Source organism: Callorhinus ursinus, unplaced genomic scaffold (genome assembly GCF_003265705.2).
Source record: "Callorhinus ursinus isolate GAN/ISIS: 27379988/994484 unplaced genomic scaffold, GSC_fseal_2.0 scaffold15, whole genome shotgun sequence".
Taxonomy (NCBI): domain Eukaryota; kingdom Metazoa; phylum Chordata; class Mammalia; order Carnivora; family Otariidae; genus Callorhinus; species Callorhinus ursinus.
In genome coordinates, this window is record NW_027397077.1 from 24,961,219 (window position 1) to 24,984,360 (window position 23,142).

Consider the following 23,142-nt stretch of genomic DNA (forward strand, 5'->3'; position numbering starts at 1 on the left):
AAAGAGCCACTCAGCTGGGTGAATAGTATTGTAAAAGCCCAGACTGAGTTATAGAAAAGGAACGCACAAGAACAATTTTTACAATAATGTTTTAATTATAAAGTGAAGGCAAATTCCTCCACTCCATTCCAGTCTGAGGACAAGTTGATATGTCGCAGAAGCGCTGGGAAGCCTACAGGCTGATAGGAAGTCCTTTTATTTTAAGACAGGCTTGAAGGCTAAAACTTTCTAGTGCCAAAACCTTTCACGAATAAAATATATATATATATATATAAAATATATATATATATATATATTTTATTTTATTAAGGAGTTGGCGTGCCCTCGCAAATGTCTGAGCTGGGAGTAGGGGTGACGGTAGGAGAGCAAGGCTGAGTCCACCCTTATTAATATTAAATAGCCAAGTCTGTATCCTTGAAGCAAGTGGGGAGAGAAGAGGGAGAGGAGCTGCTGACATTGACAATGAATCCAAACAGGAGTTGCAATAGCGGTGTCCACCACGTTGCCTCAGTCCCCGCCTGGCCTTCTGGGAGTTGTAGTTTTCGTGGGAGCGGTTTCCCTGGCGAGCCGTGAACGCCCCGTCCGGGCCGAACTACAGATCCCAGGCAGCGCGCGGCCGTCCGCCCCTCCCGCCCGGGTGCGAGTGTAAACTCGCGGCGCCGGGGCGGGCGGCAGCGAGCGGGCGAGCGCGCTGAGCTGGGCACTGCGCGGGGGCGCACCGCTCGGGGGACCCAGGCCCCGCCACCTCCCCTCCGCCCCCGGGCTCTGCTCTCACTTTCGAGCAGTGGAAGGACGGAAGCGGGAGCCATGCAGTCGGAATCGGGGATCGTGCCGGATTTCGAAGTCGGGGAGGAGTTTCACGAAGAGCCCAAAACCTATTACGAACTCAAAAGTCAACCTCTGAAGAGCAGGTGAGTGGTGACAGCTGGAGGAAGGCGTTGCGGGCGGCTGGGGGGCCCCACACCCTGGGGCGGGGAAAGCCGGTCGCCCGGGCTCTGGGACAAGGACCCCGTGTCCTTGCCCGGGGGCAGAAGGCGAATTGCCCCCCGCAGTTGGGGGCTGCGCCTGCCGGGCCGGTACACCCCTGGGGGGCTCCGCCCAAGTGCGCCTCGGGGGCGCCGCGGGCAGCCCGGGACGACCGGCCCAGGTGAGGGGTCCCTCGGCTGGGGATACCAGCTGCTGAGACCGGGTGGGGGCTGGGGAGCGACCTGGCGCGCAGGTGGGGGAGGAAGAGCCCGGGTCCCGGACGCTGCCCGGGTGGGAAGGAGGAAAAAAGAGTTTCTCGTGAACCCCTTTTCTGGAGATCCTAGCGGGTTGAGGACTCGGAGAGGGAGTGCTTGGGGTGGATTGAGGCGCGACGCTGAGGGAAGCAATTAGTTTGTCTGTTGTCGCCTCCTAGGAGTCGGACTCCTCTGGGAAAGCCCGCCCCTGGCCGCCTGCAGGTGATGCTTCCCCGAGCCCCGCCTCTCACCTTGCAGACGGCTGCACGCGCGCGCGGGCCTGTCAGGGGCCGCGGGTGGGCGTGTCTCTCGTCCAGGTTTAAACTCCCTGGGCAGTAGAGTTCCATTCAAAACCGGGCCTTCCCTGGAGGGGCAAAAGCCTTGGAACTGGAGGGTATTGGGACACACCTGCTTGGCAGGTCCCCTGCTTGGCAGCGACACGTGTTTAATTCGCTGAGGACTTCAAAAACTTTTTGGAGAGAAGTGAAGACACCCGCTGCTCTGGCGCCCCACCACGTTGAGTGCCCACTTCCTATGCTACCTCCATTTCCACTAGTCCATCGGAATGGGTTGGGTATCTTCCTTTCTTGGTCCTGTGGCCCCTCCCTGGCATTTCCAGTGTTTACAAAGCGGGAGATGGTCATTTGAGGTTGTGATAGTAGAGAAGGGTTTTTATGTCCACCGCTTTCAGTTGTGAAAGAAGATGAAGCCCTGCCTGGAAGGTTCAGCAGTGCTTCTGCACCCATCTCAAACCTTCCTGCCTGCCCTGGCAGTGGGTAGAATCTGGGCCTGGCTGACAGAGGGTGAGAGGGTCCAGAAATCAGGCTGGATGAAGAGAAGGGCAACTGACTCAGGACGGAAGTCGTACAGTCTTTGTTTCTGGGGTGCGTGGGGCTGGTATTTGCTCTGGTGGCAAGCAGAACCAGGTTTGTTTCCTTTAGGGCTGTGTCAAGACTCTGAATCCAAGTCGAGGAAAAAATCTGGGAAAGGCAGACCCACTGACTGGGCTGCTGAAGCAGTCTCTTTGCAGATGCTTGTAGGGGATTGGAAGGAAATGCAGTTAGATGCCTAAACCCAGCCTTTAGTTGATGGTTTCTCTTCATAATGGCTGTTCTGTGTGTGAGCATAGATCGTGTGTGTTGGGGGTTGGGGGTTTTGAGTAATATTGTGTAAAGGGTATTGTTGGTTATGCTCATTGGGGCTTTATGTGCATTCGGCTGAAGGGACCAGTGTTTTACCGAGCAGTCTCTGCTTTTGCTTCTATAAGCAAATGCTTACATGGCCAGAAATGAGGGAGTGAGTGTTTGAGTGTGTGTGTGTGTGTGTGTGTGTGTGTGTGTGTGTCTATGTGTAGTCCTGAAAGAAATGAATTAACCGGACTGTTTGGAACATTTTTGATGGGAGCTGATACATAACATTAAATGAGTTTGAGAGAGTGAGGAAAATACCATCTGGAAAAACCCAAATGAGTGCCATGAAACTCATGTTGAAGGATTTGGGCCTGTTCTTTTTCAGAGTCGGCAAAAAATTACTTGCAAGGGTGAACGTCCTCGGTAGCTAGCTAGCATGTGTAAGGAAAAATGTGGGTACGTGGGAAGCAATGGCTTCACACGTTGAAGCTAGAAACAGGTGCGGGACAGAACCGGTATGGAGAGGAATGCTAAATTAAAAAAGTTGTTGTAAAACTTGTCTGTGGAGCAGACACATGCTCTTTGAAATAAACCAGTTAAATAAAATCTGTGAATAAATATATGGGGTTGGCAAAATTTCCCTATACTGTTTTCCACAGTTGTCTAACTTATTGTCATCGGCATCTGTTGTGTGACTTTAAAAGGGCTACATGTTGTTAGGGGCCTCCTCATGGCTTTTTGTCTGAAGTCTTTGCCAGGGCACCTCCCTTCTCATAAGTCTTGGTTGGAAAAAGCAGAAACGGAAAGGTTAAGACTGCTGTAGCCATTTTGTCTGTCAGGTGTATTCTCTGGATTGTCTCTTGGAGTTGAAAATGTGTTCAGAGTCGGCCCACCTCTCAGCAACTCCTCTGCTCCCACTTTGGTCCAAGTCCTCACCAGCCCGTGCCAGGGTTATTGCAGTAGTCTCTTAACTGCTCTCTTGCCTTCTCCTCTTACCCCTTCGGGTGGATTTTCTACACAGCAGCCACAATGTTCCCATTAAAATCGGTTTTCAAGGGGGGTAGGCATTGCCCCCCAGGGGTCACTTGACAATGTCTGGGGATATTTTTGGTTGTCCAAATGGAAGGGCGTTGGTACTGGTCTTTAGTAAATGGAGGCCAGAGACACTGCTAACTATTCTGTAATGCACAAGCTAGCCCCCGCAACAGAGAATTGTCTGGCCCTCAATTGTCACCGCTGACGCTGAGAAACAGTGGGTTAAAACGTGCCACATCATGTCATTCTCTGCTTAAAATTCTCCAATGGCTCCTAGTTTCAGTAACACTCGAGATCCTTTAACTGGCAAAAGGCAGCCTGTATGGTCAAGCTCCCTGTCAGCTCTGAGTTCATTTGCTGTTGCCAGGCTCATTTCGTCACTGTTCCTGGAACACTCCAGACCCCTCCACCGTAAGGCCTTTGTATGTTGTTCTTGTTAGTGCCTCTGCCCGGACCGTCCTTTGCCCAGAGAGCCACAGTGCTCACTGCCTCACCAACTTCAGGTCTTACTTTTAATATTCTTACCAGGCCTACCTCACTACGTACAATTGCTATCCCTCCAAACTCTCATCTTCCTTGCCCTGCTCTGTTGTTTCCATAATATTTATATTACAATTAACTCTGTCATTTTTAATATGTTATGTTGATGTTTCTCCCCACTAGACTGCCAGCTTCAGGGGAGCAGGGATTTCTGTCTGTTCCTTGTTTACTGTTGTGTTCCTAGAATCTAGAGCGGAGTTTCTCAACCTCAGTGCAGTTGACATTTCGTGCTGGATAATTCTTTGTTGTGGAAGCAGTCCTGGGCATTGCACGGTGTTGAGCAGCATCCCTGGCCTCTGCTTGCTAGAGGCCAGTACCACCCTACCTCCAGTTGTGACCACTGGAAATGTCTCCAGACACTGCCAAATGCCCATGAGGGGTACCGTCACCCCTGTGCAGAACAGTTAGCCTAGAACATTGCCTGGCACAGTAATGATTTGTTGTTTGAACAGGTGTTGCTTTCTCCCGTAGGACTCTGCTTAGAATGGGGTGCTTTGTTCAGATTTTGCATTCAACATTGCAGCCTTTTAAAATAGGTATCCACCAAGGTCTCTCCAAAGATGAGCTTATATACTCTTCGTTTGGGCTAAGCTCCAATGTGCAGGTGTTTCATGAGGAAAGACATTTTCATTCCTAACCCAGACCTCCTGGCCTTTAGGAATGTGAAGCTGCTTGGTTTAGATCATGTGAACCCCCCTTTTTTCCTCACAGGCAAATCTGTGTTAGAGGAAGATGCATGCTATGAGGAAAGGTTCTAACGAAGAATTATTTGCAGTTTGGTCCCCCCAGCAAGGTTTTTGAAGCCTTTGTGTGTTCTGGGAATGAGCTCTGAATGGTAGGTGGCAGGGGAAAAGTACCAAATATCAAGGGTGAACCCAGAATTCACACGGCACAGTCTCATCAGAGAAACACATGTGGAGCTGTTCAGTGCGTTCCTAGCAGTGCAGGAACTCTCTGTAGGTCTTTGGGACCTGAAAACAACACTTTAAAATATGGTCACATCTCTCAGGTTTAAGGTCCTCTTGTTCAGTTTACTGGGTGTGAAATTCTGTGGCTTTGTAGTCGCTAATGCCCCTTTCCTGGACAGACTTCTGAATTGACCTAATCTATTTCCAGTTTCTTCTCTTCCCAAAATTTTAGTTACGTTTTAGGTAACTGTTGTCTAACTTCCTGCAAATTAGAAATGGGAACGAGAGTGAGTCTTAGGTTTATTATGGCAAGATAGGATACAGCAGTGGTTCCCAATGCTGATTCATAGAGAGATGTGTGAAGATTTCACAGGTTTTTGGTGAAATGAGAAAGACAAAGACTATTGTGTCACACGCACACACACACACACACACACACTCACATGTTTTAGTATAAGGCCGTTTCTTGGATTTATTCTGAGATTTTCTCTCCTGTCTTCCTATTAAAAATACCCTTTCTGAGCCTGCACGTTCTCCACTCTGTCTTTTCCTCTTATTGCAGGCTGGAACCCAGACACGGTGGTGGTAATCTTGCTTAACCATAAAGCCAAGGGTAATACCCTAGGGAACACTGAAAAGACAAGATTAGAAGGAACATGGACATCTAAATGAACTTGTGGAACACAGCTGACTATCCATCTAATCTATCAGCTCAAACTTCTACTTGAAAGAAAAATAAATCTGATTTAAAAAATACACTTTTGTGAAATGATAATCCATTCTTGGCAAAGCACAACTGTCAATCTCTTAATTGGTTTCTGAGAGTTTTCTTGATTTTTCTGTCCATCCAGTCTGCAGGGAACTGCCAGAATTATTCTGGCATCACTGTCACTAACTAGCCTGGTGAACTTGGGCAGGCTGGGTGACCCCTAACTTCAGTTTACTCATCTGACTCACCCCTGCATCCTAGGGGTCTTAAAAACAGTATCTATGACATTGACTGTGGAAGATTATTAGCATGTGCCAGGCACATAGTAAGGGTTCAGTAAATAGTGTTCTGGTTGTTAGTTTATTATTTCTTTATTACTTAGCAGTGAGTCCTGACATTCCAGAAGGTGTTTGCATTTGGTTGTCTTTGGCTTTCTTCCTTAAGGCCAGAGTTGTTGGTGAACAACAACCAGTCTCCTAATGAATATCACCACTTAACCACCACTTAATGAGGTATTCAGATAAGTTCTTTTTTCACATTTTATATTTTTGATCCAACCCATAAAAATTTATGCTGGTTAAAAAAAAAGCAGTTGTGGCCTTAGTGTATGCATAAAACCTCATATTCACCATGTGTCTATTGAGCTCTGTTATGTGCAAATTAACATCAATAAACATAGTTAACATTCATGGAGTGCATACCCTGTGCTAGCCCCTATCCTAAGTGTTTTTATGTACGTGGACTTAGTCTTTGCAAAAACTTGCATGAGATAATAAATAAAAACAATCATGATATTAATTATAATTTTTAAACCTGGTAATTCTTGCACAGTGCTTACTATCTGCCAGGACTGCTTCTGTATATTTCCTTGTATTAATTCAGTTAGTTTTCACTTCAACCTTGGGTGTAGGTATTTTTATTATTCTTATTTTTTTTAAAGATTTTATTTATTTATTTGAGGGAGAGAGAGAGGGAATGAGCGATGGGGAGGCGCAGAGGGAGAGAGAAAGAGAGAGGGAGAAGCAGACGCCCCCCTGAGCAGGAAGCCCGATGTGGGGCTCGGTCCCAGGATCCAGAGATCATGACCTGAGCCGAAGGCAGACGCTTAACCGACTGAGACACCCAGGTGCCCCTTATTATTCTTATTTTACAGAGAAAGAAATTGGGGTATAGCGAGTGGTTGGGCCTGGTTACAACCTGAGACAGCCTGGCTGTAGCCTCAAGCTCTTGTCCACTAGCCTGTACCGCCTTGTAAGAGGCACCGTGCACAGCAGTGGAAATGCAGAGTCGCATCGTTCTGTACCTTTTTCAAAGTTCCCAGTGGATGAAGGAAAGAACACATGGACCCAGCTAAACATACAAGACAGAGTGTGATCTTATGGGGAGGTGGGCATCAGCAATGGGCATCTGAATGAACTTGTGGAGGTCATAGAGGAAGGGACATTGGAGGCCAGTTTTGTGAACAGGTGGGGATGTTTGAGTTTGGCCTTGGAGGTCAAGCAATACTCAAGCATTATTTCTCTACAACATTAAATAAAAGTTAGACATCTTGGAGGACATGTCCTAAAATAGACTTCTGGGGGTTTTGGTTGCCTTTTAAATGTTTAAGCAGACTTGCAGAGCTTCCTTATGGTCTGGGAGCACGTGGTGGTAGCAGAGACTGTATGCACACAGGCTGGTTCAGAAGGAGACATGCTGAAGTGCTGTGCTCAGGCTTTGCCATGTAACTGCTACATGCGTGTTCAAGACATTTAGCTTCTAGGAGCCTCAGTTCCCTTCACGGTAAAATGGGGTCAAGAGAACCATTCTCTGTTGGGAAAAGTTTTAAAACGGAAATAAAATCTGTAAACGTGCTTTGCAGAGGGCCTAGCACATGTTAGTAATATAAGTCTTTCTTTTCTACTTTACCATGGACATTTTGTTCTTCTTCATGACAATAACTAAGACACGTATAGATCCGTGAATCTGAAGCAAAATAGGCAAGATCGAGGTGCCTCACACTGGCAGATGTTCAAGTCTTATTATGCAAATTAGTTTTGTGGTATGATTAGATGGAAAATTTGATTAAAGTGGATTGTAAGTGTTGGTTCTGTGTGTTATTAGAGATTTCCTTTTCCTGAGTACTGCTATTTATAGAATTTATTTAAGTGTATGTATGTGTGTGTTTTTAATTGCCTTTGAGTTCTGCAGTGCAGTTTGCACAGGCTGATGTTTATATCTGCTCCAGTTGTGCAAGAAGTGGAAAATATCCTTTTTTTAGAACAGGTCACATGTGCATACTGTCAGGAATAGGACCTCAGTGTAAAAAAATGTATCTTGGGACAAATCAAAGTTACTAAATTTCTCCCTCCAACTGCTTTGTTTCAGAACTGGCAGTATTAGGATAAATAATAGGGAAAAAAAACATTCGGCTAATTTTTTTGGGGGAGGTATTTTTCAAGGACAGTAAGCAAGAGTTTCATTTGTTTTGTGTGTGTTTTTGTGTGTGTTTTAAGTATGAAATGTACTTTGCTGTTAGGTTTGTCTCACCAAAGTAAATTATAAAAATATGTTTGACTCCACTCTGCATAATTTGGAGAAAATAATCAAGAAGATGTGTGAAAGATATTAAATGGAGTTACTACAGGCTTTTGATATTGCAAAGACAAGTTGCAGTTTATAAGAAGGTTTTTGAGTCTAGCAAACATTGTGTACTCTAGGGCAGGGGATTCCCCTGAGTCATGAAGTCTATCTTTATGGGGGCAGATGTAGGCTGAGGGCAAGAAGACCTGCAAGCAGGACTGGATCTCTTTTGCAATTCCCTGCCCCCCCTTCTCAGTTCCTGAGGTCTTGGGGCGAGGACCAGGCTCCTCCTTTCTCTAGGTTGATTCTCAAACATGGCTTCCTTATTTCTTCTCTATGTCTTTCCCTCCTTTGGCCTTTCATGCAGGCCACGAAGAATAAAGGGATACACCTTTGTGGTGTTCACACGAGACCTCTGTCCTGAGATTCAGGACCATGAGGTCCTTGTCTTCAAGTGCTCAAATTTCCGGGGGCTTCTCAAGCAATGGGTGCTGCCCCAAGTGTGTTGCAGATGATAACCTATTGGTTGTTTTCTGCCGGAGTCAGAAGTTGAGCTGGGGGGGAAGCGTGAGGTAAAGGTGAGAGAAAAGCCCACGGGGAAGTAAACGGTACCTCAGAATCATGAGGACCCTAGTGTCCTCCCCAAGGTGCTTCTGAAACGTTCCTCAGTCACTTTAAGCAGAGGCAGTCTAACTTTGGGTCAGAAGGACCTGGATTTATTTGTTTTTCCTTCTCTCCCTTCTTACAGCAGTTATTTATTAAGCGCCTATGGTGTGTCAGGCTCTGTCCTGGCCAGAGGGAATCAGATGTAGAACCAGAATGGCAAGCTTCCAGCTATGATGGTGCTTCCATTTTGGAGATGGGAACATAGTTAATAATGTACCAAATAAATGGACAGTATAATTTTTGTTGCTCAGTAGGGTGTAATTGATACAGTGTGATTGGGAAAGAAGGGGCTTTTTTGATTGGATCTGATATCAGAGAAAATGACCTCACAGAGGAGGTGATTTTGAGGCAAGACCTGTATGTCTGAAAAAAAGTGTGCAAATCTTGGTGCTACCACTCACTAGCTGTATGACTTTGGACAAGTTACCCAACCTCTTCGAATGTCAGTTCCCTAACCTCTTTGAATCTCAGTTCCTTCTTTTGTAAAATGGGGCAATAGCTACCTTGTAGGGCTGCTGTGCAGATAAAAGGTATTTTTTTTTAAAGCAGCTAACATTAGGCTTTACCTCATAGGTGCTCAGGAAGACACATAGGACTGGTTTAAGGTCATACATGAATAGTGGAGAAAAATACAGCCATTAATCTTCCCTGCAACTGTTTGTAACTTGGTTTTAAGTGTTTTCCTAACATTGAATGAGTCACAGATTTATGCTTGTCTTTATAAACCTAACTTCGGACTGAAAATGGAGATGGGTCTTGTTATTTTTATTATCCTTTCTTTCCTCCAGGATCATCTTACTCGAGTTGTCCCCTTGCTCTTCTCACTGTTGTTGCATTGAGATCATTCATGTTTGACCATGCTTCGCCTAGGAATGGTTTCTGGCTGGATTCTGAATTAAGTTTTGGTATAAAGGAGAAGGCCTAGTGCCCTAGGATTAAAATGTAGAGCTTAAGATTCATTTAACGCAATATACACCATGAACAACTCTTACAGAACTCCTGACTTAGAGTCCTGTGTTTCAGCCCCTAGATCATGCTTCCTCTTCACACTGATGTGAAAATGTCAGTGTTGGCGCAGAAATGGAAATTCAAGAAGAAGCCTCTCTTCCCACACAGCACCTCAAGCTTTCATCAGTGTTGACATCCACAGGCAATAGCGTGTTTTTAATTCAACAACTTAAAACAAAAATCTTCAAAGCATTCGAATTCTAGTAGCTGTGTTCTTTGATTTAAGTACTCACGGAGTGGTGACTTTCAAAAGGAAAAACCCTGGGTCATGTGAGAACAAATATTTTAAATCCGAATGCAGTGAGTTACAGGTCTGTGGAGTGCATGGGTAGAATCCTGTCCTTCTATAAGAAAATTGTGGGTTGTTGAGCAACTTCAGGAGGGCATCTGTGGCCTTCACCCTCTCCACCCCTGCCCCTTCCCCAAAGTGGGATAACTTGCTGAATCATTCACACGCATTTGTCTGTTTTCCTCTGTGATCAAAGGCAGAATGGGAAAAGTAATTGTCTCCACTGTTGGCAATGTAGAACTTATTTTTGTAGAACATGTTTGTCTTCTAGGAAGCTTACCTTGTTTTGGTGAGAAGAAGAGCTGATATCGGGAAGATTCATTTAGCCTGATGGCAGAGGTTAGATATAAAATTATGAACTGACAGATAGGAATGCTACATTTTCTTTGGTACCTTTATTGTAAAATGCTCCCAAATACTAACTGGTTTCAAGACATATGTTTGTCAGAACATACATTTCATTTTTATAACTGGAGATTTGAAACTTAGTGAAAGGAAAAGCACGTAGAAACCCTGAAGATGATTTCCTGGTGAACCTGGAACCTAGCACAGTCCTGATAAAGCCTACTGGAGGATCTCAGTGAGATATGGCCACACTGTTCGTCTTGCTTGCATCTCTCCCAAGCAGCTGGAGAGAGTACTCTAAAATTGAGTCAGTGAACAGACACACAGATATTGTAACAATCCCTTCTCCATCAAAAGAATTTGGTACATTTTTATTTTGTTTTTTAGCCTTTGAAGTTTTATCGCAAAAGATGGAAAGGTACTATTTCAGGGTTAGCTTTGCTTTGTTTTATTACTGAGCCGGCATAAGCACACCATCTAAGTTTAGAACATTGGCACCTTGGTCAGTAGAACCCTTTGCAATTAATTTATAATGTCTTTGGCAGAGAATAACTATGAATAAACATTAAAATAGTATTGGCCAGGTAGGGTCATTTACTTTCAAGGTAAGACAATGACACTGGCCGTGCATTCTTGAAAATTCTATTTATTTTTAAAAGAAGAGTTTGCAGTAGCTTAGGTAAACACTAATAATGTTTTATCTAAGTAAATGCCGTATATGTACATGCTAAATGGTGAGATCCGGAGTGCAGTTTTGATGATACTGATTGCATATGGAAGCTTTAAGTCTTTGTTGATTCAGAAATGAACAAGAAGGTTTGATGGCACTTGCTTGGTCATAGCATCATAATCACTGAAAGGCATGATTTAACAGCAGGAGGCTGAATGGCAAGGACAATTAATTGAGGTTTGTTTTTGGAGTCAGTGATACTGACTGAGTCAGTCATTCTGCTGGTCCAGTGTACCCCTCTTTCTCACTCTTGGGTTCATATACATGACATCTTTCTAGTCACTTCTCACCAGCAGCCAACTTCCCTTTCTTTATGTGTTTTCTGTAGTGAACACCTTTAGTTTGCCTGCCCCTAATCTCCTTTCCAAATTCTGGTAACAACCCCTTCCCACATGCTCAGCCCATCTGCTTCAGTTTCCTGGCTTCAGGAGTGGAGAATCTGACACAGGCCCTGCCACAGTTCTTTATCATGGAGATTGGTTTTAGGGAGGTGCATGCTGACTAGTGAAAATGAATCCCAGGATTTTTGTTAGCGCGTTAACAGAGATTCTCCATTTATTCTCATTGATCTTGAACTTGGGAAGATGTCGGGGTTTAGAATAAAGCCATACCTTATAGGCAGAGAACAAGCAAGTTCTTAAATTAGGTCAATGTTAGTTGCTGTAGCAAAGTGGCATGCAAAATTCATACGTGTAAATAGTTCCTGCTTAGCAGGCAACTTTCCTCCACGTGGCAAATCAAGTACTCAGACTCCTTCCATCTTCTGGTTCTTCCTTTGCCTAGGACCTTTGTGTCTTGGTGGTGGAAAGGAAAAAGAAGGGAAGAAGGCATAACTAAGGTCCAAAAGTGACAGGCCTCACTTTTCTCAAATTCTATTGACAAGGACCAGACTCCTGTCTGTGTCTGGATGCAGGGGTGGGAGCTGGAAAATAGAGATTCCAGCTGGGCAGCGACACCTCTGTGCTAGAAGAGAGTGTGCATAGTTGGTGGATGGCCAGCCATCATTGTGGTGATCCTAGAAGGGGTGTTTCACCTCTGGATCACGTTGTGGCTTTCCTTGGTAGGCCTACTTAGGCCTGTCTTTGGACTTTTCTGTTATTTAACCAATAACTTCCTCTTCTAAGTAAACATGGTTAGTTTGGATTCTCTGCCACTTGCATGGAGACTGTCCAAGCTTTTGTGTTGTCTGAATCTGACCTTTCTGCAGTGCTTCCTAGTCTACATTCGTTGAGCAAAATCACCACCCCACTGCCCTGCAACACCAGCCCATCCACCACTACTACCACCTTAGTGCAGTGGTTTTCAAAACGTGGCCCTCAGGCTTGTTAGAAGTGCACATTCTCAGACTCTACCGCAGTCCTACTGAGTCAGACGCTGGTGGTCAGTCCCAGGAGTCTGTGTCTTAATAAGCACCCCACAGTTGGTGATGCTCACTCATGTTTGAGACAGAATACCCTAATGCTTTCACCATGAATTCTCTGTCTCCATGTTGAGTTATGCTTATATTGCTGTTTTGGAATGAAAAACTTCCTGGATTAGAATACATTTAGTAAGAAAAATGGGATGCTGCTTGTTGTGGTCAGGCTAGAGATGGTCACTGGCCGTAATTCCGCACTGATTAAAAACCAAAAGCCAAAACCCCAGAACTTTCCCTTCTAGAAAGTATCTACCCTAGTGAAACCAGGGAAGGATTCCTGGGTTTCTAAATGTGATCTCTGGGTGGCTTGGAGTTAACCTAGATGCACTGCCACAAGGAGCCCTGGCCCATATCTCAAGAGAGGGTTGTGATACAGGCTCAAAGAGTATGCAATCACTTGACTGAAAGATTTGGTTGAGAAACAGGGTGATGATGATTTTGAGCATGCCCACATGACCAAATTGTTTTTCACAAAACTTCTGCTGAATAAAATTTGAAATATGGCTTTCGGCCTGTTTTCCTGTCTTAATGAATTCCAGACAGTTTGCAGAGTGTAGGAGCTTCCAAAACAGAGGGATGGAATGGCTGGGACCCACCAGCATCTGTCTTGTCACAGTACGGGCGTCCTGACTTCACGGAATCATTTCCCTTGTTCTGAATCTCACCGGGCCATTCACTTCTCTGGTGGGGAGGTATAGACTGCGACAGGGAAGGACAAGGCCAAGGTTGTGTCAGACAAATAGAGCCTATAGAAAATTGCCAGACTGCTTACTTTAGCAGGAAACTCAGCCTACCCTTAATCTACTTAGACCCAAACATTTGTTTGTCTGTGTGTTTTGTTTTGTTTTGTTTTGCTGTATGCTGACCTTCTCCAGAGCAAAGGCCTGCATCTCTTCTTGTAAACTCGTTAAAAGCCCCAACCAGTCGAAGTCTAAAGTTCTGGATTTAACCTTTAGAATAAGACAAATTTTTAACTTAAATTCCAATTTGACTACCTATTAGCTTTTTTTTTTTTTTTTAATCACTGGGCAAGGTTTTCTTGTAGTTTCTGTTTCAGTAGTGGGCTAAATGGGGCTCATGGACATTAATATGATCTAGGCTACAGAGTGATCATGTGAATTAAAAGAAATCGGGGGTAAAGTGCTCAGCCCAAAGCCTGGCTCTTGCTGCTTAGTATCTGGTCCCTGCATTCTGGTTCCCTTTGTATCCATAGCATCAATAAGGGTTTTGACTTGAAATGACTTTTTAGCCAGCAGGTAAAGAAGAGGGCCGTAGAAGAGAAGGGGGGAGGCTTTAAATGATCCCTAAGCTGGAGAATCCTCAGCAAGATCTTTGAGCGTTGATGCAGGTCAAGTAGTGGTGAACTGTGGGAAGCCTAGCAGGGAGGTTTTTAAAGATGGCACCTGCTATTTACAGGTAAGGCGTTCCTTTTGTTGCCAGAACAATCTTTGTCTTTATCAACATGTTGCCTTTCATCATAATTACAGACTGTAGCCAGGTGGAAGAATAAATAATAAGATGCACTGATCAAGATTTCACAACACTGAGCAGTCTTGGAGCCAAGCTGTATCGCTGTTTCCACATGGGAATCTGTCATTCCTAACTGTCAGCTTTCAATTCTGCCTCTAGTGAGTTCCTGCCTTATCTTTTAACATTTAACTCGGCAGCCTCCTCATATAGCTGTCCGTATCCAAAGTAAGCCATAATGCCCTGTATTCCTGAACCTCAAAATCTTTACATCTTTTACTCTTTTAGGATTTTTCCCTCCTTGTAGCAATGTATAGCTATTTTTGAGACTAGAGCCTAAGTTTTAATTTTTTTTAAAAGAATTTTTTATTTTATGCTTGTTTTTTACCCTTTATTCTGAATTTTCTGAAAACTTGATTGCTCTAGTCCTTTGCGTCTGTCTGGGCCATTTCAGTTAACCAAGTGGATTTCCATCTACTGGTTAAACTGATCCTGTGATAAAACTAAAATGTTTTATCCACATCAGTATGATAGCTTCCTTGTCTTTTATTTTTCCTACCTTTATTAAGGTATACTTGATAAATAAGAGTTGTATATATTTAAGGTGTACAACTTGATATTTTGGCGTACATAAACCACAATCAGATAGCTTGCTTTTCTTGATCCTCAGAAAGTTTCTCCCCAAAACCAGTGGCTAAACTGGTCACTAGAAAGCAGAAAGGGGGTTGAGCCCAGATAATAGCTCTCTGTCTCAGGAGAAAAGTATGCATGACATTGCGCACATAAGTGGATGCCTTCATCATTACGTTTTGACGTGTTACCTGATTAACGAGGTCATCGCATCGCTGTGAAGATTCAGTGAGGTACTGAGAGGACTCCCTGTGGGAAGGGTGCTATAGATGCTGGCTCTCTGCTGGTGCCTGATGGCCCTACCGTTCCTGCTACGTGACCATGAAGCCTCTGTCGGCCCGCAGTGCGCCCATGTGCTACGGCTGGCATCACTGCCATTAGAAGTTAGGGGTTTACCTAAGAATCAAAGAAGTGGTTAATCTGTGCAAGTGCTGTTGACTCTATTGTTTTGTCACTGTGGAGTAAATAAATCATTTGATTCTCCATAGCTTAAAACCCCCCAACCATATAGTCAGTTCTCGAAAGTTGGGAATATCTGTAGCAAGTTTTTGGACATGTGCTAGCACTCATTTTTCTCCCAGGAGCCTACCAGGCCTCTTCCCCCAACTCTCAGCTGTCGTGTGCAGAGGAATGGCACTAATTTGATTAACAATTAATGGGAGACGTGTTTTATAAGAATCCACACACACATTCATACCAACACATACTGGATTCTCAAGGCAGCGTTTTTCAGAGTGTTTGCATCTTTTCTCTGGTATTGTCATGACTAATCAAAACTTCACTCTTGGTTAAACAATTCCTGTCCTGAATTTTATAAAGAAGCAGAGAAAATGACAGTTTTCCTCTTTCTGTGTGATTGAAACACACACACACACACACACACACACACACACACACACACACGGAAGCAAAGGACCATAGAGTTAGATGCTTTAGGGTGAGAGCCAGTGTGCTCTGCGAAGTCATGAGCACAGGGGAGAATGAAGCCTGAGAAGGATGGTCAGATGTGGACAGTCGGATGGCCTTCTAACTTCCGCATTTTTGTGGGAGAGCAGGGTGAATCAGCTGTGTAGGATGGAGTTGAGAGTTAGCACACCCATATGTAGGGGAAGAGCCAGCCGTTGGAGATGGACAAGGCAGTTTTGGAAGTTTTCAGAGTAGATTTATTTCTTGGTCATCTAAATAGGTGGATGTTAAGATCTCTGACACCCTTATTTTTTCAGTCATGGTTTGGGAATGATTTGCAAAATCCTTGGGCCAATGTTCTTTGCCATAGGAGGTAAAATGATTTTCAGTAAATATTCACTGAGCCCACCGTGGAGTCAGGAGATAATGTTGAGCATAAACCTTTGTCATTTTTGACAAATGGGTGGCCACCAAGGGATGGTGTGGAACCCAGATCAGGCCATCAGGGGCCAGAGGAACTCTTTCTGGGAGTGGAAAAGAGCCCACTTGCTGGTCACATCAATGACCCTGTGAAAGAAATATATTTTAAGCTGATATTACTGAAGACAGTCATTACCTGTCACTTCGTTTGACACTCTTATTTAAAAGATAATGTGTATTTTAAGAAATCAAGCATCTTCTGCCTGTAAATAGGCTGATAGGTGATACTTATTTTATTGTCTGTCAGTTCTTCCTTGAAAGAGGTCTAGTGGGAATGGGGAATTTGTTCACTGAGCATCTCCATGATCCAGGATAGCTAGTACCTGATAAATAATCACTGAATAGGGTGCCTGGGTGGCTCAGTTGGTTAAGTGTCTGCCTTCGGCTCAGGTCATGCTCCCAGGGTCCTGGGATCAAGTCCTTCATTGGGCTCCCTGCTCAGCGGGGAGTCTGCTTCTCCCTCTCACTCTCCCTCTGTGCTCTCCCTCTCGCTCTCTCAAATAGATAAAATCTTTAAAAAAAATAATCGCTGAATAAAAATGACCAAAATGGATGATGTGTTTCTGGTGTGCAAGAAGGGATCAGTACCTTTCAGGAACTTTGTTAAAGCTCTTTCAGGAACATGTGTAAGAAATTATCTTGACTTTTTTCTTATTAGCTGTGGGCCCTTAAGTTTTTCTAAGGCTCAGTTTTCTCACCTAAAATATGGGGGTAGTAGTGTTCTTTCTTGGCATAGCTGTGAAGGTTATAGAAGGTAGTGTGTAACGCGCCTAGTGTATGTAAATGCTCCATTAAGCTAGTAGGGGCCATCAGTGTTGTTGCTCCTCTGGGTGCTCAGAGATGAAATAAATATGCAGTCAGTTCTTGTTATTTGTGGTAGTTATGTTCTGTAAAGCCACCGTGAGCATTTAGTTAGAGAACACTACACCATTGCTCCTAGAGGAAAGGCATAGTTTGGTTCCTGGAAGTCTCTGGTCACAACATTTTTGTTAACTAATTAATACCTAACTTTGTTTCATGTGTGTTTCTGTGTTAGGACACTTTATTTAATATATATTATTGATTCATTAACATTGAACTCAAGGCCAGCAGTGCCTTAAGTCACGCCTGATCGAACGTTATCTAACACCTGTATTTCCTGGGTAAGGCACATCACAGCGTTCTCATGAAGAGTAACACTAGATAGCTCGTCAGCACTAGTCTTGGGGACTGTCTTAAATGGTGAAGTCACCTACAAAAACACAAAAATGCAAAAAGCATGGCACTCAATCAACTTTAGGACATTTGTGTACTGTATGAGAACGGGAGCAAGTAGGCAGAGTGTCACCTTGTTTGATGTCAGTTGGGAATGCATGCATTGGATGACTCAACTTTTTCACCTCTTGGTGTGTATCCACAAATGAGCGCAAAAATGCTGCAAATATTGATTTGGGGGTTTCAAGTAAATTTTAGCGAATAGGTGAATTCACAAATAGGGGATCCACAAACAATGAGGGTTGGCTGTATTAAAAAATTGTTTTCTTCGATCTGTGTTTCTCTAGCAATTCTTTCTCTGAGTTTAAAAACATGCTCACTTGGGAAAATATTTTCAAACACTGTTTGCTCTAACATTGTTGTGGGTTATACGTGAAGCCACGTTAATGAAGCTTTTCTAAGGACCCCCGATCTCCCATTTTTACATTTATTTGCCAATAAAAATGGCCCATTACTTCCAAATTTTTGAAGTTGGGTGGGACTGTTTGGTTATGTTACTTTTTATTTGGCTATATTTAAACTGTTCTTTAGGAAGTAGAGTGTGGGAGTGGGGACCTGGAAAAAGAGCAGAGATATTACGGGGGCCACTGGTGAAGAATCCAGCAGAAAGTGGTAGAATGATGTAGAAATTATGGTGTAGGCTGTCTTCGAAGAAACTGGGCTCAACATACTTCTCAGTGTATTGCAAATTAGCATATTATAAGGATCAGCAATTGTTACTGTTGTTGGAATGATGTCATTGTTATAAACATTACCTGAGTACTTGGGAGTACTTGGAATTCTTTTAAGGAGAGAAGAAAAGACTTATTTTTAGTGGGTCCAGTAGTGTAGGTTGCCTAGGAGGCAGATCACATCATGTAATAACAACAAAGAAACCCAAAGAGCAATAATAGTAACGGCAGCACTTAGCATTTTTCAAGTCCTTACTGTGGGCTGTGCCTTGTATTGATGCTTTAACCTCTTATACTTTGATAAACTCACTAGGGTTAAGGTAATGAAAGTTGCCTGTTGTTTTCCTATCATATGTAGCCTGCCTTGTGCATCTTCATACTGTATTTATGTGTAGTATAAAAAGAATAGCTTGTTTAGTTTGTCTTTGTGTGTGTGCACATGTGTGCACGTCTGTGTGTGTGTGTCAGTTCTGGGATCAGGAAGGTACCTATGTGAATTTTTTTCCCAGGTTTTTCCTGTGTTAGAAAAGCCAGGAAGCTGAAGCAGAGGGAATGAATAGTTCAGATCTAGTTGAATTACAAACATATTAAGACACCTCCTATCTACCAGATACTGTGTTAAACATTTAAAATGCCTTGTATAATTTAATTCTAATATGAGGTAGGTAGGATCCCATTTTATAGATGAACAGACTCAGCTTGGCCATCTTCAGTAACTTGCCTACAGCCATTCAAATAAGGGTGGAACCAAGACTTAAACCGAGGACTGACTTCAAAGCTCACCCTCTTAACTGCCATACTGTGTTACTGTGTATATTGGGGTACAGAGAGGGAGGCGGGATGGGAAGTGATGAGGGGTGACAACTCATGTTGATTTTGGAATAGAAAGAGGACTAGGTTTCTGATGAAGTAAAGACAAGAGACTCTGGGTGTGGTTGAACATCTGAATCCAAGATAAATAGGTCTATCTATTAAAGGTAGTCCTTTGTTTTCAAAGCTGTTTCTAAAGAAAGGAGTTAGGTGCTGAAGGCTCCAAGAGAGGTAGCAAAAAGTGGGATGGTGGACACTTAATTATTCACAAGGATATAGTATGTAAGTTGTAGATGGTCCTCATTCCTCATTAAAGATCTTCAGATTTTCCTTGCTGATGACATCAAGAAGTCTTATCTACATACCCGTACTTATGGTCTGCCACTGAACATCGAGCTCCTAACGTCTTGATGTTTTTCACTTATCTTTCTTTCCTTATCTCTCCCTCCCTCCTCAACCTGACTCGTTAATTGCTTTTCCTGTGTGTCTTCATAAAGTTGTAGCCGGTTTATTCCATTCTGGGCTGTTTATCTTTGAATGCCAAAGGTCTTGAAACATCATAATGTTGTGTAATGAACATAACTTCTGCCTTGACATGTGGGTGTTAAGAGCATTAGTCATTGCAAAGTATTGAGTTAAATATTTTCAATAAAAGGATATAATGATCTAATAGAGAGGAAGAAGTTATAAAAATAATAGTTGGTGGCTTCATTGGTGAGCTATATATTTAGTGGGTTCCATCAGAAATGGGCTAGACATTCATAGAATGAACATAAAAACATTCTTACTCCTTATTAGTGGGAGAGGAGAAAGACCAATAGTAGGGGAAAAAAAGCACTTGATTCTTATACACACTGAGAGAAAGGTAAACCTTTTGAGTTTCCAGTGCTTCTCCTCTCGATTTACTTCCTCAGATACATCTTTAACTGACTACCACAAGAATTGTTGGAGATTTCCATGAAATATTTACAATAGGAACTTCTGGGTTGTATCTTGTTGGAAAGCCCTTAGCTTTGTAATCATTTCTTTTTTTTAGAGAGCCATCAGGGCATCTTTGCAATACCATCAGAGAGCTAGGGACTTCCTGAGCAAACGAGATGTTTCTTTACCTGTGGAGTTGATTTTATGAAGAGTTTTGGTCAGCATTAGTCATTGTGAAACTATGTACCTTGCTGCCCTGGTTTATCTGTAGACATCTCCCTGTGGCAGAAGATTGAATCCTCATCTCTCCATGTCTCTCTGGGCATCTAAAGATGTTAGAGGTATATTGGTTTGCTTCTTGCTGGGGAGTGTGTAGTAGGTACTGGCCTTCTCTGATGGAATATTGCCCACATGCGTGGTCATCAGTGTAATGGGTTGATGTGCTCTCTTATTTCCTGGGGTTGGAGGTTTGAACCAGAGACGCCGTGTGCTAACTCTCCTTTACCTTGCTGGCCGGCCCTCTTCAGTCATTCCAGTAAACAACCTGTGGGCTCAGTACCTTTTCTTTCCTAGAGAGGCTGTAAACCAGGACATTACTTTAATGTCAAAATAGAGGGCCTAAACTCTGTCTATGGCCACCACTAAAAATTTCTCAACAAGACTGGATGTTTTCAAAGGAGGTCCTAGTCAAAATATATCACTTAAGGGAAAAAAAAATTGTTTTCCTTGTATGATCTCTTCTACCAATGGATAATTATTTTAATGATAACCTTAGGAAGGTAGGCCATTTTTGGAGTTGGGGAGTGTGTGGAGGGGAGATCTGTTTTCACCCAATTTCCCTGCATTTGTGATGGTATTTTTGGAAGGATTCTGGATCTCTAGTCCTCCTTTGTATGATTTTGAATAGGATTGTTGTCCTTATTAACTGAATCCATATAGGTGAAGGGGTAGTTTTGAATGGGAGCCAATAACCTGTTGATGTAAAGTCTGTTTTACCTTTTATGATTCCCATCATTAGCGCCTCCCTCCTTCCTGGCTCAATCCCCTGTCATTTTAAGTAGGCAGCAATTACTGGTTTGCTAAAGAAGCTGGCTCCTGCTGCCAAGGATCCTATTAATTATCACTCTATCTCTAATTTAGCCTTCCTAGTGTTGAGAGAAGGTGCATGTAAGCGTGTGGCAGGGCAGCTGCAATCACATCTTCTTTGTAATAATCTCCTTTCTGAGACGGTTCAGCGGACTCAATGTGCAGCCAAAGGGCCGAGGTGGCCCTGGTGAGTGTTTTCAACTCTCTTATATAGGTTGTTTGGTAGGTCAAGTTTGGGGTGGTTTTCTTCTCCCTTTGACTCTGAGCCGAGTCAAAAGCTGATGGTTGGCATTTACGGTGGGAATTCAGACCTACTCCTGGTCCGTCTGTGAGCTTAGATGGGACACCTTGAAAACACTGTGGTGGTTTCTCCTCGAACTAATTTCTCTACCTGGGAAAAGGAGAGCGTGGAATTGATCGTATGCCTGTCTTCAAGAAGGTAATGCAGACGCTAAAAGAAAATAACTCCTTTGACAGTTCCTTGTATAGCAGATTTTTAAAAGAGACTGGTGATCTTTATATGATACTGAGTCGTGGTTTCTTATCGTTCATAAATGGCTAGATTGCTTGCTGTTTGTTTTCAGAAATGTTCAGTACACTTGTTTGAGTGAACCTTTTTTTCAGAAGTTCCACTGGATCATTTGATTAGGTTTAGAGTGCTTAAGCTTCCCTTTCCACTTTTTTTTTTGTTATTTTTGGCAGTGGTGGTGTTTGAAGCTGTTGAAGTGATTCACTGCAAAGTGAATTAATTTTCCACATCTTCAAATGTGTTTTCCAGTTGCCCCCAAGTTTCTTTTCCCCTCTCATATGATTCTGCAGTTGTAGTTCTGTCGTTCTCGTTCTTGCTGGATCAAATATAAATGCTGATGTCACTGAATTTCTTAAATTACAGCTGGTGGGGATTAACAGAAATTGTAAAAGAATACCACTTCCTCATTTTGCTCTTTTCTTGACTAATTATTGTCCTTTCAAGTCCTGTAGGAGGATGGGGATTTGGAAGTAAGTTCTCTGTCCTGAAGTCAGGACAGCAATTTTCATTTTCCTTTTTTTTTTGGTCTGTTAAATGTTATTTTTCAAAAATAATTTCGGGTTAAGGATGCTCCTTGCAGATGCCCTTTCATAACCCTGGCAGACTTTCCCCACTCATGATTTTGCACACTGGGTTGTCTTCTATCCTGGGTGAAGGGTTTTGAATACTTCCCTTAAGTAAGTTTCCTTATATAGGATATTTTTACTCAACAGTCTTTTGCCAACTCCAGACAGTTACTGGTATTAGGTGAAGGGTTGTGATTCATTTATTATTTTTTTCCGGAACCTTTTGTTTTGCAAGGAATGCCAAGTTCTGTCCCCATTGTTTTCTTGTTTAGAATCTATATGTTCTTTCTGAGAGTTCTGTTTGCTTGACACCCTCAAACATTTATTTTTCTGACTTTATAGCTCTTGTTCTAGCAGCCGGAGCCTGGGACCCAGGCTTTCCTCTCCTTCTCTTTGTGGTTTGAGTGATGGCTCTCTGAACCTCGTCCTGGGACTTCTCTGGGCTTCTGGGCGGGACATCAGAGCCACCTGGAAGTGTGTGTAAATGGTGGCTGAGCAGTGCACGGCGGTGGTATTGATCAGATTGCAGTCCTGTGGAAACAGAAATAGAAAGGGTTCAGCATTTGCACTTTCCTCTGGTGGTGTTTTTGCTTATTTTGTGTATTTGGAAAAGGCAGCCGTATGCAAACTGCTGACTTACTATTTTCCCTGGAATGGAAACCATTTGGATTATTTCAATGAGTTTTAGCTAAGATTTGTTTGTTCACAGTATTAGTTTTGTTTTCTGGTGTCCTGTTTAGAATAAGACCAGAATGTGTCTTTTTACTTTATGGAAATAAGTGCTACTTGGTGACTTGGGATTTTGCAAACCAACGTGAATTTGAAAAATTATGTTTACTTCAGAGTTAAAATGGAAACTCTTCAGTGAAAATTATAGATACTTACATATTTCCATTTTGGGTCACTTTCTTTGAAAAAAATGTTTTTGACTAAATTATTTAAGATTTCAGAGCACTCTCTTTTTCTGGTGAATTTTCCCCACTAGTTAATTTTTCTAATTTTTAAAGAGAAAGTGAGATTAAACAGAAGCATTACAGGACAGAATCACATGTTCTACACTATTTGATGTAAGATGTAAAATGGTGACTTGTACTCTTCTGTTGTCTTTGAGGATAGAGCGAATCTAGTTGAACTTTTAGTGGTTAGATTTGGATTAGGAATAAAAATAGAATTTCTTTACTGTAAGAACTATTCAGTTCTGGTTTGAGATCCTGAGTATAAGTTATGGTTGTTCAGTCTCTGGAAAATGTGCACTGCAGGATC

At 43.0% G+C, this 23,142-nt stretch overlaps 1 protein-coding gene across 8 annotated transcripts in view; it reads left to right on the forward strand.

The window, feature by feature from the left end:
• Window positions 1-646: 646 nt before the first annotated feature.
• Window positions 647-23,142, forward strand: part of MITF (melanocyte inducing transcription factor) — a 214,133-nt gene continuing 191,637 nt past the window's right edge. For 4 of the 8 annotated variants that reach the window (XM_025885074.2, XM_025885075.2, XM_073901537.1 and 1 more), the window contains exon 1: window positions 647-911. In XM_025885074.2, the coding sequence (XP_025740859.1) occupies window positions 808-911 (104 nt within the window). In that variant the 5' untranslated portion in view covers window positions 647-807. Of the gene's footprint in view, window positions 912-2,125; window positions 2,147-13,955; window positions 13,976-23,142 lie in introns of those variants that run through there. The other 4 variants (XM_025885076.2, XM_025885078.2, XM_025885080.2 and 1 more) reach the window with 3 other exon arrangements.